The sequence below is a fragment of the Octodon degus genome, unplaced genomic scaffold (genome assembly GCF_000260255.1).
Source record: "Octodon degus isolate 3935 unplaced genomic scaffold, OctDeg1.0 scaffold00028, whole genome shotgun sequence".
Taxonomy (NCBI): Eukaryota; Metazoa; Chordata; class Mammalia; order Rodentia; family Octodontidae; genus Octodon; species Octodon degus.
In genome coordinates, this window is record NW_004524604.1 from 8,001,292 (window position 1) to 8,019,154 (window position 17,863).

At 41.8% G+C, this 17,863-nt stretch overlaps 1 protein-coding gene across 1 annotated transcript in view; it reads left to right on the forward strand.

The window, feature by feature from the left end:
• Hpse (heparanase) overlaps positions 1-17,863 on the forward strand; it is a 33,564-nt gene that overhangs the window by 6,620 nt on the left and 9,081 nt on the right. The window contains exons 2-10 of the mRNA XM_004629274.2: positions 991-1,136; positions 3,120-3,245; positions 9,104-9,277; positions 12,061-12,229; positions 12,681-12,728; positions 13,210-13,303; positions 13,721-13,827; positions 15,107-15,221; positions 17,176-17,294. Of these exons, the coding sequence (XP_004629331.1) occupies positions 991-1,136; positions 3,120-3,245; positions 9,104-9,277; positions 12,061-12,229; positions 12,681-12,728; positions 13,210-13,303; positions 13,721-13,827; positions 15,107-15,221; positions 17,176-17,294 (1,098 nt within the window). The remainder of the gene's footprint in view (positions 1-990; positions 1,137-3,119; positions 3,246-9,103; positions 9,278-12,060; positions 12,230-12,680; positions 12,729-13,209; positions 13,304-13,720; positions 13,828-15,106; positions 15,222-17,175; positions 17,295-17,863) is intronic.

Below are 17,863 nucleotides of genomic sequence, written 5' to 3' on the forward strand. Positions count from 1 at the left end.
CCACTCTTTGCCCTTTCATCAGGCAGCCTGCCTAGTTCATTTCCTTCAAGGTATTTATTAAGCATCAGCTGTGTGCTAGCTGTGTCTCTGGCCCCAGGAGATGGTGAAAAGCCAGACATTCACAGTCTCTGTTTTGGGGACGAGGACTGGGGTAGATAGGAAACTGAGGAGACACAGGACAGCAGGTACAGGTGGCAAATGCCATGGAGGTGTAAGCAGAGACACACGATGGAGCGCATCCCCCAAGGTCCAGCCTGTACTTCTGCAGTCCAGCCACTGGTCCTCAAGTACCCAACCCAATCCACCTTTGGGTGCTGCAGCTCCTTTTCCAAGTGCTGGTTTTCTTTCCATTTCCCAAAGAACCCTGACCTCTTTGCCAATGTCAACTGCTCACAGGTACCAGCTACGCAAACCCAAGTGCATCTCCTCTGTCATTCTGGTGCATCCAGTTGCTAAGGACCAGAATGGATACCTGGCCAAAGCAATCCTCTCTTGGGAAGTTCCTCCTGCCAGCTGTAGGGGCATTAGGGGTTCTAGTCGCTGGTTTCACTAGCAAGTGAGGACTGTCGACCTTCTCCCAGCTTAGATGTGTCTCCTGAGTGCCAGACACACATGGCCAAGGGTCTGGTGGAAATTTGGTGTCAGTAGTCCATTAGGATCTCAAATTGTACAAAACTGAACCCCTGTGCCCCTCCCTCCTTCAGCTCTACCTCCAGTTTACACCCATTCCTCATATCAGCAAGTGGTGCTACCATCCTGAAAGGTGCTTTCCAAGAGTAACTTTGAGTCCCCCTCAACTTCCAACCAAGGACTGGACCTGTTCCTTCCAGGCATAAAAATAGTTTGAATTTATCCACCTCTTTCCAAAGTTCTCAGGCAAAGTAACTGCTGGCAGTTAAGAAGTAGGTCCTCCGAGGGAGAAGGAAGTAAAAATGCTTGGCTGAATTACTTTGGAAAAATTACAAAAATTCCTTCCTGTGTTCATAACAGTTCTTCCAGGCTTCGGACTTTGGCCAGAGGTTTGGCTCCTGCATACTTGAGATTTGGTGGCACCAAGACAGACTTTCTCATTTTTGACCCTAAGAAAGAACCAACCTTTGAAGAGAGGAGTTGCTGGCAATCTGAAATCAATCAAGGTGAAACTTTTTAAAGATGATATATTTTTATTAACTTTTATCTATCATGAGAATACTTCAGAAATGTGTTATTGTTGACACCTAACAACAAATTAAGGGCTCCATAGTTGAGTGGAGACAGCAGCCAGTCAAGAAAGAATCCGGGAGCAGGTTACTCCTAGTATTTACCTCCCAGGCAAGGTGTACAGGGCAGAAGCAACAGCCGCCTGCCCTATAAATAGAGCAGGGTCACAGCCAAGGAGAAACTGGTGGAGGAAGCAAGTGAGTAGGAAGACATCAGGCTCAGGGATCTTTTCAGCCACAGGCACACAGACTGAAGCAGATAAGACTTAGGGGAAGGTTTCATGAGGCAGTGTGTGGCACTCTGCCTCTAGGGTGGTTCTAAGACTTGATTAGCTATAAGATGTTTCTCAGACATCCTTGCCCTCTACATCATCCGGGGAGAGTTTGAATATTTGGTTCTCTGGGCTCCGTCCAACCTCACATTCTGACATAAGCAAGCGTGTCTGGTGAGTCTGACATCGCAGGTCTGGCCCTCCTAAGAATCCGCCACGGGGAGCCAGGAAGTTGTGTCCTGTATCTTTACAGGATGCACTTGATGTGCTATGAGACATCAAATGGAGGTTAAATCATTTTCTCAACAATTACTATATATATTACATACCTCATTGAATTATAATATTCATATTAATGAGTAATTATTCTGTATATCATATATCCCTTCTATTAACTTTTTTCAGGAAGGATGTTCTTAACAGTTATCAAATATAGGCCAAAATTGGCAGAGAATTCTACAGGAAAAAAATACAGAAAGGTAGAAGGCTTGTCTTTGAATAAGTCTGCTTAGACTCGGCCCTGCGCGTCAGCTGTGCTCCCAAGGGCTAATAGGTCCAGGCAGAAAACTGTGCCTGCTCAGCAGTTGTCCCAGCTGGGATAGTCCAAGTTCCTGTGAACCATCCTTGGAGACACGGGTTGAGCAGTCACAGTATGCAGCTTTCCAGAAAGGAAGTCGTGGCCCCCAGGCCAGCCCTGCTGTCTTCTGAGGAAGAAGTGCAGGCTGCCAGGCAGGGTGGCGGTGGTTTTCCAGTCATGTGTGGGGGACCAGGAAGTTTGCATGGTTCCAAGTTAAAAGAGAAAGACGTCAGTAACCACCTCGGCAGAGCAGGACCTCTTTTATACCTGCAGCACCTGAGAGGCTGAGGCAGAGCACTTGGAGTTGTAAGCCAGGCTGAAGAACATAGCAAGATCTTGTCTCAGAAACAAAAGGCTGGATGTGGTAGTGCTTGTGGTAGTCCGGGAGGCTGAGGCAAGAGAGTTGCAATTTTGAGCCCAGCCTGGGCAACTTTGGGACAGTGAGACCGTGTTTCAAAATTATGAATAAAAACAGAACGGGTGTGGTGGCACAACCTGTCATCTCAGCACTGGGGAGGCTGAAAACAGGAAGATCATTACGAGTCCCAGCTGTGTAGTGAGACCTTGTACCAAATATATTTTTTAAAAATTATGAATAAATAAGTAAATGAAAGCACTGAGGGTGTAGCTCAGAGCTAAGGCTCTTGGATCAAACCCCAGTACCACCAAGAAAATTGTGTCCTATCTTCATTATAGCAAGAGGAAATCCCACTAAGCATATATGGCCTCTGCATAACAAATGCCTGTGTATTTTGAAAAGAAACTGTACCAAAACTGGATTGTGCATTCTTCATTAGGTTCCTGGTCATTTCAAGCCTCCCAGGAGCCTCTCGAAGTGTTTAATAACCAGAAGTCCTGTCTCATGCTCTGTCCAGTGGATGTTTAATCTTTCTTTGAAACTTACTCTTTGACTTTTTCTTATGTGGTTAGTAAGCAAGCTTTGCACATGCTGTCCTACTGACAACTAGAAACTTCTGCTTTAGTGATATAATATCTAATCAGATACCTGTACAGGATTTCAACCATGTTCTTGTGAAAGCAGATTCTCTAAGTTCCCTCTTCCACTTGCAGATTTTTGTAAATCCAGGTCCCTCCCTTTGAAGGTGGCAAAAAGGCTGCACTCGGAGTGGCTTTTCCAGGAGACATTGCTACTCAGAGAACAATACCAGAAAAAGTTCAACACAACCACCTACTCAAGTAAGAAACCATGATCTGTGGTGGGTCTTCCAGGCCAACACTACTGGATGTGAATGAGTTGGACTCCGGCTAGAATTTAATAGGCCCTGTCCCAATCGTGTAAACCTGAACAATATTTAGATGCTACCAAGAGTTACTGGGCAGGGCAAGGGTACAGCATAAGGGCACAGCATGCTTGGGGCCCAGGGTTCAAAAACCAGCATCAAAAACAACTTAATGGGAAATCTTGAACCCAAAACTCTGGCTTTTCTCTTTCATCTGATATTATCTACTAGTCACAAAGTGAGATATAGAAACCAGTTGTTCAAGCTGAGGAGATCCTCAGCGGTCTAAGTGCCTGCCTGGCAAGTGCAAGGACCCAGGTTCGAACTCCGGTACCACATGCCATGCTGAGCCCTACACTGAGCTGGCCACTGAAACTGGGTGTGGTGGCACATTCCCGTAATCCCAGCACTGAGGAGGCTGAGACAGGACAAGCGCTACAAGTTCGAGCTGCATAGTAAGACCCTGTACCAAATAGATAAGTAATTTTTAAAAGTAGAAAAGGAAGAAACCAATTGCTCATGAACTAACAATGACCTTTACTGCTCTGAGGAGCCAGGGAATCAAGGAAAAGATGAATATATTCCTCGTATAAAAGTAAAATATGAAGGTATAATGGGAAACCTTTGACCTCTGATTTGAAATTCTCCATTTTAATCTGCATGTCATTGAAGCACAGTCAGAAATCTACTGGGCTTAGCCCAGGTTCCTGGCCATCATAGTGACAAATACTTTGGAAGCCAGTGGGTGTTTCCACACATTGGCTGAGGCTGATGATGGCTGAGTGACCAAGGGTCGTCGCACGGTGGAGACAGCACAAATCTGGCATGGTAAGGACGTGTCAACTATTGGGTAATGAGTGCCCTAAACAATGCAGGTGGGTTTCCTGAGGCAGGTCCTGGATGGCCTGCTGTACCTCAGAAGGAGACAACAAAATATTAATCACTGAGAATACAGACACTGGAGCTGTGAACCTGTTTGGCTGGAAAAAGCAGCGATAGTGTAGATTTCAAGCTGGGTGTGACTTCAGGAAGAAGGAGGACTCCCTGATTACACTAATTATGTTTACAGAGCCAGCCCTTCGCCCTCTTTCCCACCCCTCTCCTGTCACTCAGTTCTTCACCCCAACACCCATGTTGGATGCTGGGCGTCTTTCTGTCAGTTTCCATGGGATAGCAGGGGAGCAGTCAGCTCCACGGTTACTGTGTCACCTTGGTCATCCTCGTCCCTAGGGCCTTTCTGTGCCCCCATATAGTAAGATATGAATTTGAAAAACGGGAAGGAGATAAGTATTTGTGAGTTCACTTACTATATTTTCTATTTGGGGGAGGAAGTAGGCTGGGTCTTTTTTTCTATTTAATTTTTATTTTTATTAGTATATGTGTGCGGTAGGGGCCGGGGAGATGGCTCAGTGGAATAAGTGCTTCCCTGGCAAGCGCAAGGACCTGAGTTCAATCCCTAGTTCCGCAAAAAAATAAAATAAAATAAAGTATACATGTGCAGTGCATAGTGATTATGGTTATTGTGCATCGACAGAAGCCATCTTCATTCTCCTTACCTCCCCTTTCCTTCATCCACCTGTTTAAAAGTGGAGGCGAACTCAGAAATGTATAGCTTTAATCCTGAGAAATGTAATGTGCATTACCTCACAAAGAGTGGTGATCAAATTTCAAGTTACATAAATTCCAAGTGCATTTAGAAGAATGAAGAAACAGAAAAGGTAAGGTACATGTTGAGTAAATTCTCTAAAATGCAAGACTTCTAAGCTTTTTGAAAATATGAGGGGGTGAGGTAACAACAGAGTGCTTCACATCTTTTTCCCCCCTTTGGTACCAGGAATTGAACTCTGGGCCTCACGCTTCCCAGGCAGGTACTGTGTCACTGAGCTACATCCCAAGCCCCCATCTTTTTTTTTTTTTTTTTTGGTTGTTGTTGTTATTTTAAATGATTTACTATATTGTCTAAACTTTGGTGTCATGCAACAGAGACAAGGTAGAACCATAGGTCCATAGCTGGGAGTCCTGTGGAATAAAGATATTTTAAAATTATTTTTATTAGTACATGTTAGAACATTTGGGTGTTTTGTTTTGTTTTGAGACAGGGTTTCACTATGTATCCCAGACTGGCCTCGAATTTGCAGCAATCCCCCTGCCTCAGTCTCCCCAATGCTAGGATCACCAGGGTTCCCCACCACACCCAGGGATTAGTACACATCTGTGTACATAGTGATTGCATTTATCGTGGGGAGTTGGTAGACAGGAATAACACATCCTCATTCCTTTTCTGTTTCCTACCCCTGCTACGCCTCCTTGCTCCTTCCAACTCTTGGTTCCCTTCCCATTTACCAAAGCTTTATTTCTTTCCAGTTTATTTTTTCCATTTTTTTTCCCTCCTATCACTTGATCCCCTTCCCATTTGAAAAAGATCTCCCTACTTCCTATTATCTTTTAGTTTGCTCTTTATTCTCTCTCTCTCTCTCTCTCTCTCTCTCTCTCTCTCTCTCTCTCTCTCTCTCTCTCTCTCTCTCTCTCTCTCTCTCTCTCTCTCTCTCTCTCCCCCTTCAGTACAAGGGATCGAACTCAGGACCCTGCATTTGCCAGGCAGGCACTTATGCTGCTGAGCTATCTCCCCAGCCCCATATTTTGACTTTCTTTCTTTCTTTCTTTCTTTCTTTCTTTCTTTCTTTCTTTCTATCTTTCTTTCTTTCTTTTTTTTTTTCAGAACCAGGGATTGAACTCAGACCCTTGCACTTGCCAGAGAAACACTTATTCTACTGAGCCATTTCCTCGGCCCTTGAGTTTCTTGTATGAGAAAGTATGCAGTATTTAGCATGTGCATCTGAGTTATTTCACTATGTTATGAATAAAGATATTGTTCCTGATGGTAAATGGGAGAGTTGGACTGAGGGTGCAGGGCTCACAACCCCAGGCTCTGTGTGCTAGCTTCTGTCACTGTGATAATACCTGAGATAATCAACTTAGGGAGAGAAGAGCATTATTTTGACTCTGGCTTTAGAAGTTCCGTCAGTGCACCAATGAACATATTTCTGTTCACCCTCCATCAGGGGTCCTGGGTGGCAGTGCAGGGAGAGTGTGGTCCAGCAAAACTGTCCACCTAGTGGCCAGTATCCTGAGAGGGAAGAGGACCTGGGGCCCTGCAGTCCCCTTCAAGTTGACCTAAAAGTCCCGAGTCAGGTGCGCCATGAAGGCCCCCCAACTCCCTGTAACACAGTGTGGGGATCAGGCTGTCACCACATGGCCCTTTGGAGAGGACATGTAATACCCACATTGTGGCCCAGCACAGGGCATAGCATGGCTCATGGCATGTCTGCCTGTGGCCTTGTTACAGTAGGGTGCATGAGTCACCCTGTGGCACTGCCACCAGAGAGCTGTGTGGTGTTGGGCGAAGTATTGGCCTTGTTTACATCTCAGTTTCTTCATGGGCAGGAGAGGAAGGGAAGCTTAGAGTGGGCTCTGTGTTCCAAAGGCCCCTGCTGTTGCCAGCTCTATGATCCAGCAGAACCTGGGGCCATGGGGGCCTGGAGCTTCTGGGACCTGAAGTGTCTGTCACTCCTGATGACCAGCCCCAGGTGGCACAGCAAATGTCTCCATGCCCTGACTGGTGTCTTCCTGCCCAGCAGTCCCTTATCAGTCACTTTCAACTGAATTTCACAATGTGGTCATCCAAAGGATCCAGGCTGCAGGCTGAGAAGCAAGACAAAAGCAAAGCCCTTTCACAGAGCAAGCTGTAGACGGTTGCCTTATAGGCAGAGGTTTCTTCGAAAGAATTAAGAGTAATTTCTGTTTAACAAGTTACTCTAAAATATATGTGCAGATCGCAAGGACTTCTTACACAGATGATAATTGATTTATAGGCAATCCTTCAAATTATATTGTTGCCACTTTCAAAAAATAATTATACATAAACTAAAATGCAGAGTACAGAATTTTCCAGGCGCTTATGGCACTTAGTGCCTCTGTAATTTTTTTTTCTTAATAGCATGCCTAGGTTATAAGAAATACCTGAATTTGCTGATTAAAGTGCTGGGTCAAAGGAACCAATAGGGATAGTTCCTGTCATGTCCAGCAGATGTTTTCCCCTTGAAAACTTAAAAAATCTTTCAGTGCCCTGGTTTTTATTTTATTTTTTATTTTTATTTACTTATTTCTTGCTGTGCAGTTCAGTCTCTATACTTCTATACTCTAGTCTCTATACTAGCCAAGGATAGCCTCAAACTCAGCAATACTCCTGCCTCAGCCTCCCAAGTGGTGGGATTACAGGTGTACCACCATGCCCCACAGTATCCTGTGACTATAGGGGGCCTGGTTCAATCTGACTTTCAGGTAGATAACAAAAATTAGTTTTTACCAGTATCTTCCAAGCCCTGCATAAGACATACTCTTAAAAAACTGTTCATGAGTTATCTGAAGTTCAGATTTACCTAGGTGTGTCTTATAGACCTTTATTGCTAACTCCAGCAGCTGTACCTGAGAATTCACTGTGGTTTGGGATGGTGGCTTGCAATGTAGTTTGGGAACCACAACATAGTTTGGGATACAGGCCTAGAGATGATTCTTTAATGTAAAGTTTTATTTTTTATTTATTTATTTATTTATTTATTTATTTATTTATTTATTTATTTATTTTGGCGGAACCGGGGATTGAACTCAGGCCCTTGCGCTTGTCAGGGAAGCGCTTAGTCCATTGAGCCATCTCCCCAGCCCCGTTTTATTTGTTTTAAATAAAACATATCTAGGACTTTTAAGTTGTTTTAAATATAATTCAAATTAACCAAATATTTGTCAATGAGTTGTAAACAGAAAGATTTAGGTTATGAAAAGTGAAGGCTTTCTGCTATACTCACAGGCTGGCTTAGGCAGATTGTGGTTTTCTCTTTACCTGTGATCATTTAAACAAGACCCAAGTGTTGATCCAGAGCTTCTGGAGCCTTCCACGAGACCTCCAACAACTGAAGTGATGAAGGCAGATGGATTTTTGTAAGACTCTTTTGGTCTCAGTTGGATCATTTTTACCTGGAGAGAAACGGCAGCAGGAATGGGAAAAGACAGACAGAAAGACAAAAGCTGGGCTAGGAGGTCACTGGTCTGCCTGGTAGGCAAGACCATCACAACCCCACAACAAAACCAATGTTTATTTATTCCTTAGTAAAGTTAGTAACACGTGACACAAGGTTGCCTAGTGACTAATCACTGACCTTAACCAGATTGGATGTTTTTCTCAGGGCTGAGAAAGCTTATTTACTTTAGGCACTGAAGCCTAGTCCTACCTGCACACATTTGATATATTTCCTAGCTTCCCCAGCTCCCAACAGATTTTTTTCTTTAATTTACCTGCTCAGTTTTGTTGTCACAAGAAGAAAGATTTGTACTAATAGTGTTTGGACAGGATATCAAGTCTGCATCTTGTACTATGAATAACCACTACAAAGACAACAATATGCAATGTATTAATTATTGAAAATGTCCTATTAATCGGTTTTGAAACTGTCTCATTGCTATTTGTTTCTCAATAAAATTAAAAAAAAATTTGGGGGGCTGGAGGTGTAACTAAGGGGCAGAACATTTGCCTTCCATGCTTAGGGCCCTGGGTTCAATCCCCCAGCACTGCAAAAACAAAAACAAATAAAAGAACTAAAAAAAATTTTTTTGTTGTCACTTAGACAGGCTTAGGCTCACTCATTAGGTCTGGAATTCCTTTGATTTAACAGCAGAAATAGTAATACACCATGAAAAGCCAATCCACAGCCATGTCTTAGTGCTGCTGACCTGACATTGAATGTGGCATGTTTCTTGCAGGAAACTCCGTGGATATGCTGTACTCTTTTGCAAATTGTTCAGGACTGGACCTGATCTTTGGTCTGAATGAGTTGCTAAGAACAGCAGATTCACAGTGGGACAGTTCTAATGCCCAGTTGCTTCTGGACTACTGCTCTTCCAAGGGGTATGACATGTCTTGGGAACTAGGCAATGGTAGGTACCCAAGGAACATTTCCATAATAAGGAGATTCTCCACTGGCATTATTTGTTCGTGTGTGTGTGTGTGTGTGTGTGTGTGTGTGTGTGTACTATTAGCAAATATACTTCAGTCTAGGCACATCCTTGCAAATGCTTGACAACACAACTTTTGGAACTGCCTATGAGAGAAAATGCCTTAGTATAGTCTCTCTCTCTCTCTCTCTCTCTCTCTCTCTCTCTCTCTCTCTCTCTCTTTGTATTTTAGGGAAGAGTCTACAGGGTGTTCAGGGTCTCACTACTAAATCAGACTCATAGTGATTCACCTGTTTTCAGCCTCCCAAGAGTGGGGTTACAGGTGTGCGCCACCACGCCCAGCCTCAATTACCATCTCAGCATGCCCTGTGAGCAAGACTGGCATGCCTTAGTATATTCTGTGACCTATTGCTAACCCCTGTTGTTATATTTGAGCTGGAGAAAGCTATCACAGTCAGCAATCTCCCCAGCACTCAGGTTCCCTTGAGATTCTCAGAGTCTCTTATACCTCTTGTGCTTGGCAGGCTGGCCTCAGCAAATGCAAGCCACGTACGTTGCTTTGCTCTTCCTTTCCTTTCCTTTCCTTTCCCTGTTTCTCAACTCTCAGTCAACCTTAGCAATCCTATCACAATGTTCATTAAATGCTCATGCTAGCCAGAAGTTGCCAATGTAGAATCTTGCCTAGGTCAAGCTCCTGAGTATCTCTTTCATCACTCTTTCTTGGCAGGGTACTTACTTACAAATTCCAACTAATGTATTAACGACTTTCCACATTCAAAATATTTTTATAGTACTCTATCAGCCAATGAAACAATATAAAATGGAAAATGAAATGTAATGATGAGGTGAGCACATGCTGCATGCCCGTTACTGTTCTGAGCCTTAAATGTCTTGACCACTCAACCTTTTAAAAAAGTAAACTAGGTTATTGAATATAATCAAGTGTGGTGGCACACTTGTAATCCAAGCACTCTGGAAGTCTGAGGCAGGAGGATCACATGTTTGAGTCTACCCTTGACATCTAGCAACTTAGCAGGACTGTGTCTAAATTAAAAAAAGGGAGTGGGGGTGAGATGGAGATGTAGCCTACTTCAAAATCAAAGAATTACAAAGGAGGACTGGCCAAATAGCTCAACAGACTAAAGCACCTGCTTTAGTACCTGGTTCAATCCCTGGGCTTGCCATGCTGGCCCCACCCCTGGGGCGCACTGAGATGGCGATTGAGACTGGGCATGGTGGTGTACACCTATAATCGCACCACTTGGGAGGCTGTAAACAGGAGGATCACTAGGAGTCCCATCTGTGCAGTGAGACCCTGTGCTAAATATATTTTAAAAAAGAAAAAAAGAATTAAAAAGGACTTGGGAAAAAAGACTGGGATAAATCCTGAGGGGATTTCACTGACCTTATCAGACCCAAAAGCTACAACTCTTGTTGCATAGGTCCTGCTTTACCTTGGTCTTAACCATCCAGCAGAAAAGTATAAAAACGAAATATAAGAAGTAAAGCCATGGTGTTATGTTGAGCTGTAGGGGACTCGGGTCAAGAGTTTCTGACATTGCCAGTCAAGTGGAAGACCCAATACTATTATGGGCTACTGGACTCTTAGAATATTTTGCTGAGTTTACACACCTATAATATTCAAATAATGGAACTAAACAAAAAAGGGTATACAGATGAATGTCCATTTTGTATCTGTGTATTCAAAGTGGTTGGGATAGATATATAGTTACATTCTCTTAATGAATAGAAGGATTTGTTCTAATGGTGTTTGTAAATAGGATATCATGTCCGCATCTTATACAGCAATTAACCACTAGGAAGAATGTATGCAATGTGTTAATTATTGAAACTGCCCTACCGATTTGATTTGAAACTGTCTCATTGCTATTTGTTTCTCAACAAAATTATGGAAAAAAAAAAAGACTGGGAATAACTCCTCTGGGTACAAGGGCCCTGGGTTTAATCCTAAGGGCTGTAACAAAGTAAACAAAAATAAAATAGAGGGGGCCGGGGAGATGGCTTAGTGGAATAAGTGCTTCCCTGGCAAGCTCAAGGGCCTGAATTCAATCCCTGGCTCCGCCAAAAAAAATAATAATAATAAAATAAATCAGAAACTGAACGTAGGATATATGTTGGTTTAATATCCCCATTATTAATGTCAAATTGTTTAATACCCTCTTCACCTCAGTTATATAATTAAAATTTTTCTTTTTCTGGAATAAGTTCTTTGTAACCAAGGGTTTGATCTTTCTTCACTTTGAGTTCCATGACTTCATTTGTTTTGAATCTAGATTTTTTAATAGGCCATTAAATAAATGATAACAACAACATATCATCTTTTAATTTGATCTTAAAAAATTTTTAATGAGGTATATCAGTTGGATGAGGAAAGAACAAATAAAAGAGAGAAAATGCTTTTATAGAGAAGAATTTAAACATTCCACTAGAGCTTATTGGTTCTTAATTTTAGTTTTTACAATGATTGATTCCCTCAAATAGTGGTAGACAACCACTTTTACACAAGAACCACTGCAAAGTGAAATTATCTATATACCTAAATGTTTTCAGAAGTTAAATTATGCTATGTACCTTTTTAGTATTTGAGTCTTTTTGAAAAGTTTGTTCAGGAGGTTAATATTACAGTTTCTAGTTGCATTTGATGTGGAAAATGTCTTGTCATATTTATATGCTATAGTATGTTTGCTTTCATATATTATTTTTTTAAAAGGTAAGCGATTAAGAGGAGAATTGCTGTGTTTCAGAACCTAACAGTTACGAGAAGAAGGCTGGTATTTTCATTGATGGATGGCAGTTAGGAAAAGATTTTGTTAAGTTGCATAAACTTCTACAAAATTCCACTTTCAAAAATGCAAAACTCTATGGTCCTGATATTAGTCAGCCTCGAAGAAAGACAGTTAAGATGCTGCAGAGGTAAGAACTAGAGGCAGCAGGACTGGTCTTCTTTCTTGCCTTCTTCTTTCTTTTCTTTCTTTCTTCCTTTGAGGCAGAGGGGTCTCACTTTGTAGTTCAGGCTGCCTCAAACTCTAGGAGATTCTCCTGCCTCAACCTCCTGAGTGCTGGATTACAGAGCCATTTTTCTTAAAAATAAATGTTCCTCTCTAGTGGAAAATTCACAACAGCCCACATGTTGTTGAAGAGCTGGCCACCTGACTACACGGTTTGCCAAAAGCAGATTCATTAACTCAGACGACCAAGGGTGTAGGGACAAATGGCATGGATGGGGAAATCTGTTATCAGAATTAGGAAGTTAACACTTGAGCTTAATATAGTAACCAGTCATTTCTGGGGAATCAAACTCTTGAGCAACTATCATGCATATGTAGGAGGACTACTTGCTAACATAGTGGTATTTTCATTCCAGCTTTCTGCAGGCTGGTGGAGAGGTGATAGATTCGGTTACCTGGCACCAGTAAGTGTCTCTTACTCCTACTATGAGGAATGTAAGGCTAATTTTATTCACCACTAAAGTCTCAAAACTTATCTCCACTCAACTGCTAATTGGCTTTATAGTTCAAACAGGAACAAATATTTCAAGCATCATTGTGCTAGAATTTTATATGAATAAAACAAAAATTTAATGTTATATTTTAGTAACATATTCATATTAAGATCAAGGGACACTACCAATTAACTCATGGTATATAAAAGTCACTATGACCAATTGCTTGCCAAAGAGGGAGTGGTGACCCAGGAGCTGTGGCCAGTTTCTAGTTATTTAGAGAAATGGCTCCTTCCTCATGTGCCCTGCCATCAGTGCCTCCTTGCGAGAGCTTCTGCCCTTTTGTTTTACAATAAAGAGGAGAAGAGATAAGTAGGAAGGAGAACAAGGTTGAAATGGATTTAAAAGCAGAAGTAAACCAGTTTATTTTTATGAATATTTTCTAATTTAGCTACTATTTGAATGGACGCCTTGCTACTAAGGAAGATTTTCTAAATCCTGATGTGCTGGACACTTTCACTGTATCAGTGAAAAGAATTTTAAAGGTAATAGTTTTAATTTTTTTACATATAAGCCCAAAATTCTTATTTTTTATAGTCTAGTTACTTCTAAAGTCTATATATGTCCATTGGCATGCTTTTCTAACTTTAGAGACCAACCACTGTGTCTTCTATACCTCTAGTTTCTTTATCAGCATTGGTTCTTACCCAGGTACACTGATTAGAAATTAAAAATAAGTCCAATAGCCTTTTAGTAGAACTAGTTACAGATCATAATAATGAGTTTATATTCCTTCAAATCCCTGATATCCCAAAGAAAGATAATTTCCAAGACCTAAGTGACTGTGGACATGCTTGATTGGACAGATGGGTGTAGTGATTCAGGTTTTGAATACTATGGACCTTCAGCACCATGGTTGGTCAGCTTATTTGCGGTTATCATGGTGACCTTTGTATTCCTAGGTGGTGGAGAAGACCACACCTGGCAAGAAGGTCTGGCTGGGAGAGACAAGCTCTGCATACGGAGGTGGGGCTCCCCTGCTGTCCAATACCTTTGCAGCTGGCTTCATGTGAGTGAACCCCACTGGCTCAGGGACTCTTTTCACTAACACTAGCCAAAAACAAGGTCAAAGGCAGCTTTTGTGGCGATCCCTCCAAATCAGGGTGGAATGTGCAAGAAAATGGCTGGGTAAAGCTTGTTGGACATCATTAACAGGTGTCACAAGTGAATCATTGTAATAAGAGCTGATTGGGGCTGGGGAGATAGCTCAGTGGAATAAAAAAAAGTGCTTCCCTGGCAAGCGCAAGGGTCTGAGTTCAATAGTTCAATCCCCAGTTCTGCAAAAATAAAAAATAAAAAATAAACACCAAGATTTGGGGCCAGGGAGATGGCTCAGTAGAATAAGTGCTTCTCTGGCAAGCGCAAGGATCTGAGTTCAATCCCTGGCTCCACAAAAATAATAATAATAATAAGAGTTGGTTTAGACATCTCTGGTCCTCATTAGAACCCCTGAACATGCCGCGGCATCTTTCCTCTGACAAAAGTTCGTTGTAAAAGAATGCACCTAGCACTGTGGTCCTGAGAACCATACTCACTGCGTGCACCATTCCTGAGATTAGAACCCCACATCTGAAGTCACACCAGAGGGACACACAAAAAAATTGAGACATCTACTGTCACCTCAGTGTGGGACACCAAGCTTGGCTGTTTCTACTGCAGCCTGCTTATACTGAACACACGACTGTCCTGATGTCTTGATGGGGAGTGCTGCATCTCCACCCTGAGATTTTTGTCCCCTGCCCTCACCCGTCCTTGTTCTTTCCTTCTCCGCACGCTTGCTGACACCAATTTAGAATAAATCATGGATCCTTTATGCTCAAGAGAGCATGAGGATAGTGAGAACAGGGACATTGTTTTGCCATTAACTGACGAGTCGGTGGCAGGTGAGATGCGCAGAAGCATCAGGAGCGCCTTACTTGGGGGCTCTGCTGATTTCGTATTTTGCCCACTGATGACTGCAGTCTTCTCTTTGGATCTCACACAGTGCATGTGTCAGAGTGGCCTGCAGGGTGAGAACTTGTCTATGGAGCTGGGAATTTGTCTGTTGTGCTTTGTAGAAGTCCCGTTGGCCTGAACGGGACAGTCGTCAGCTTTGTGGTCAAGCTCAGGTGTGGGACAGTATGAAGCATCTGCTGCCACACTTAGTGGCTGTTTTGCTGCATGGCGTAGGTATGATTAATGCCATGCTTCTGGGTTTCTGTAGATGAGCAAGGCAGAATAGCATGTAAGTAGCGTGGCGCGCTTTGCATTTTCAAACCTGAAGAAAGCTGGGTGTCGCTCTGTCCCAGGTGGCTGGATAAACTGGGCCTGTCAGCCCAGATGGGCATCGACGTGGTAATGAGACAGGCGCTCTTTGGTGCCGGCAACTACCACTTAGTGGATCAAAACTTCAGACCTCTACCTGTAAGTGACCACTATTTTTCTATTTCTACAAGTAGACAGAAGATGTGGGGGGGGGGGGGGTCCATGGTTCTAACTCCATTGAACAGTCAGTCCTGCCCACAAATAGCCCAGCCACAGAATGATAAGTTGGAAGAAACCCTAGAGACCATCCAGTTGGATATGTGTGTGTGTCAAGAAATCATAAGCTGGAAGTAATTTAGTAACATCATTTGCAGAATGGTATTGGTATTTTTCAAAAAGGGGTAATTTGGAATTTTATGGCTCATTTCACAAAATAACAATCTCCAATCAGAAATGTTTTATGAAGCGAATTGAAGTTAAAATTGCTAGCGTATCCAAAGCTCCATGTCTATGTAATGAATTCATAATTTATTTAATTTTATAAAAAGCCAGTACTAGCTCAGTATGGTGGCACACACCTGTAATCCTAGCATTTGGGAGGCTGAAGCAAGAGGGTTACCATGAGTTCAGGGCCAGCCTGGGCTACGTAGTGAGTTCAAGCCCAGCCCAGACTGAACTACATAGCATGATCTTGTCGCAAAAAACAAACAAACAAGTCATTATCTGTATATTTATTTTCAAAAATTCTTCCTAAGAATTGATTTTATTGTTAATACTATTCAAAGTATTTATAAATAAAATCTCATTCTACCTATCTCTAACATGATGTGGTACAAGCACTAAATGTAGTCTTTTATCCAAAATTCTATCTTAAAAATATGTATATCTAAAAATTAAGATGGAACCAATAAAAAGACCCTGATTTTTATTATGTAAAATGGCACTTGAGGATATCTGTTGTTTGTTTGTACTGGAAATCGAACTCAGGATCTTGCACTTGCCAGGCAGGTGCTTATGCTGCTGAGCTATGGTCCCTGGCAGGATATCTGTTTTCAATAAGAATTACTTGACTATATTTAGGCTTGTTTCACATTTCCTTGTTATCTAAAATATCATTATTATTATTTATTCAAATCAAAATCCAAAAACTTACATATTACATTTGGTTGATATATCTCTTAAATCTGTGGGGTGTGTATGTGTTATAAGGGATTGAACCATTGCCTTCATACTGAGCTATGTCCCTATCCCCAGTCTTTTTTTTTTCTTTTCCTTTTTTTCTCCTTTGAGATAGCATTCTCTAAGTTACTATGTTATCAAGGCTAAACTTGTGATCCACCTGCCTCAGCCTCACAGAGTGCTAGGATAACCTGTTTAAATTCTCTTACCTCTCTTTTATTCCTTATACTTTATTAATGAAAGAAATTGGGTAATTTGTTCCATGGGATTTCCCATGTTCCAGGTTTTGCTAAATTTATTCATAGCATGTTATTTGATATGTTCTTCTGTTTCCCATGTTTCTTGGAAAGTTGGGGCTTGAGCTTATTAAAAATGTTTAATTTTGACAAAAATTCGTCACAAATGGTGTTGTGTTCTTCTGTCAGGAAGCACATAACGTCTGTCTTTATCTTGACAGCTTGTGATGATGATTGCCTGACCCGTTACTTTATGAGGAGGACTAGAAGGTCTTAGAGGAAATTAGTTGTTTATTAAATGAAAAAGATTAATTTAAAAACTGTGTCATTATGTATGTATGCACTGAGTTGTGTGTCTGAGGTGTCCTTTGAGCTCTGCTTTGGATCCTTGGGTGAAAGCTCCCCAAGACTATGCAAACATTCTGGGGGTTGCATTCTTGAAACATGCCTTCTACTGCAGTGGCCCTCTGCAGCATGGAAACAGAAAACTCCAGTGATAGAAGGGAGCAGCGAACAAGATGCTGCCCTCAAGTTCACGGTGGTCACAGCATTCCCCAAAAAATCTCTTTAAATACCCTTAGAGTAACAGTTATCCTCTTTGTAGAATAATTGTTTGTCTTCTGTTGGTTTTGTTAAAATCAGAATAAGAAAATAAGCAATGGTCTCCTTTTGTCCCTCTTTCCCAACCACCACACCAGGATTACTGGCTGTCTCTTCTGTTCAAGCAGTTGGTGGGCACCACTGTGTTCATGGCACGCGTGAAAGGCCCTGACCACGGCAAGCTCCGCGTGTACCTTCACTGCACCAACAGCAACCAGTGAGTATGAAACACCCGGAACAGCCAGAGGGTTTCAGTACAGTGTGCCCATGGGTGTCTCTGTGTTCTTCTTCCTGTTGTGTTTTGCTTTTTGTGCTCATAGCAATATGGTACCAGAATTTAACTTCAAAAGAACAGAAACAAAAAACACAAGCATTGCTTGAATATCGGTCTTGGCAGTCCTGTTAAGATTTAGATAATGATTTTAATGGTCCTAACTTATAATGGAGCTATGTCCTGAATTTTAATAAATAATAGTACAAATAAAACAAAAATGATATTTATATGAATAATTTATTGAAGGATTATGAATGAATATAAATGTGAGAAAGAATTACCATGAATGAACAGTTATCTAACGTACTTATCTCCTTGCATCATGTGTAAATTTACTAAAGAACAAAATAATCAAAAGAAAGTTAACAGGAACAACAGAAATCTTACTGTCAGAAGTTGCACAGTTGATATATACTGATACCTGTGAACTAAGCTACTGCACTGCAGATGGTAATTTGTAATAGTAGTTTCATGTTCGGAGTGCCTGTCATTCTGGTATTCTGAATATGGGC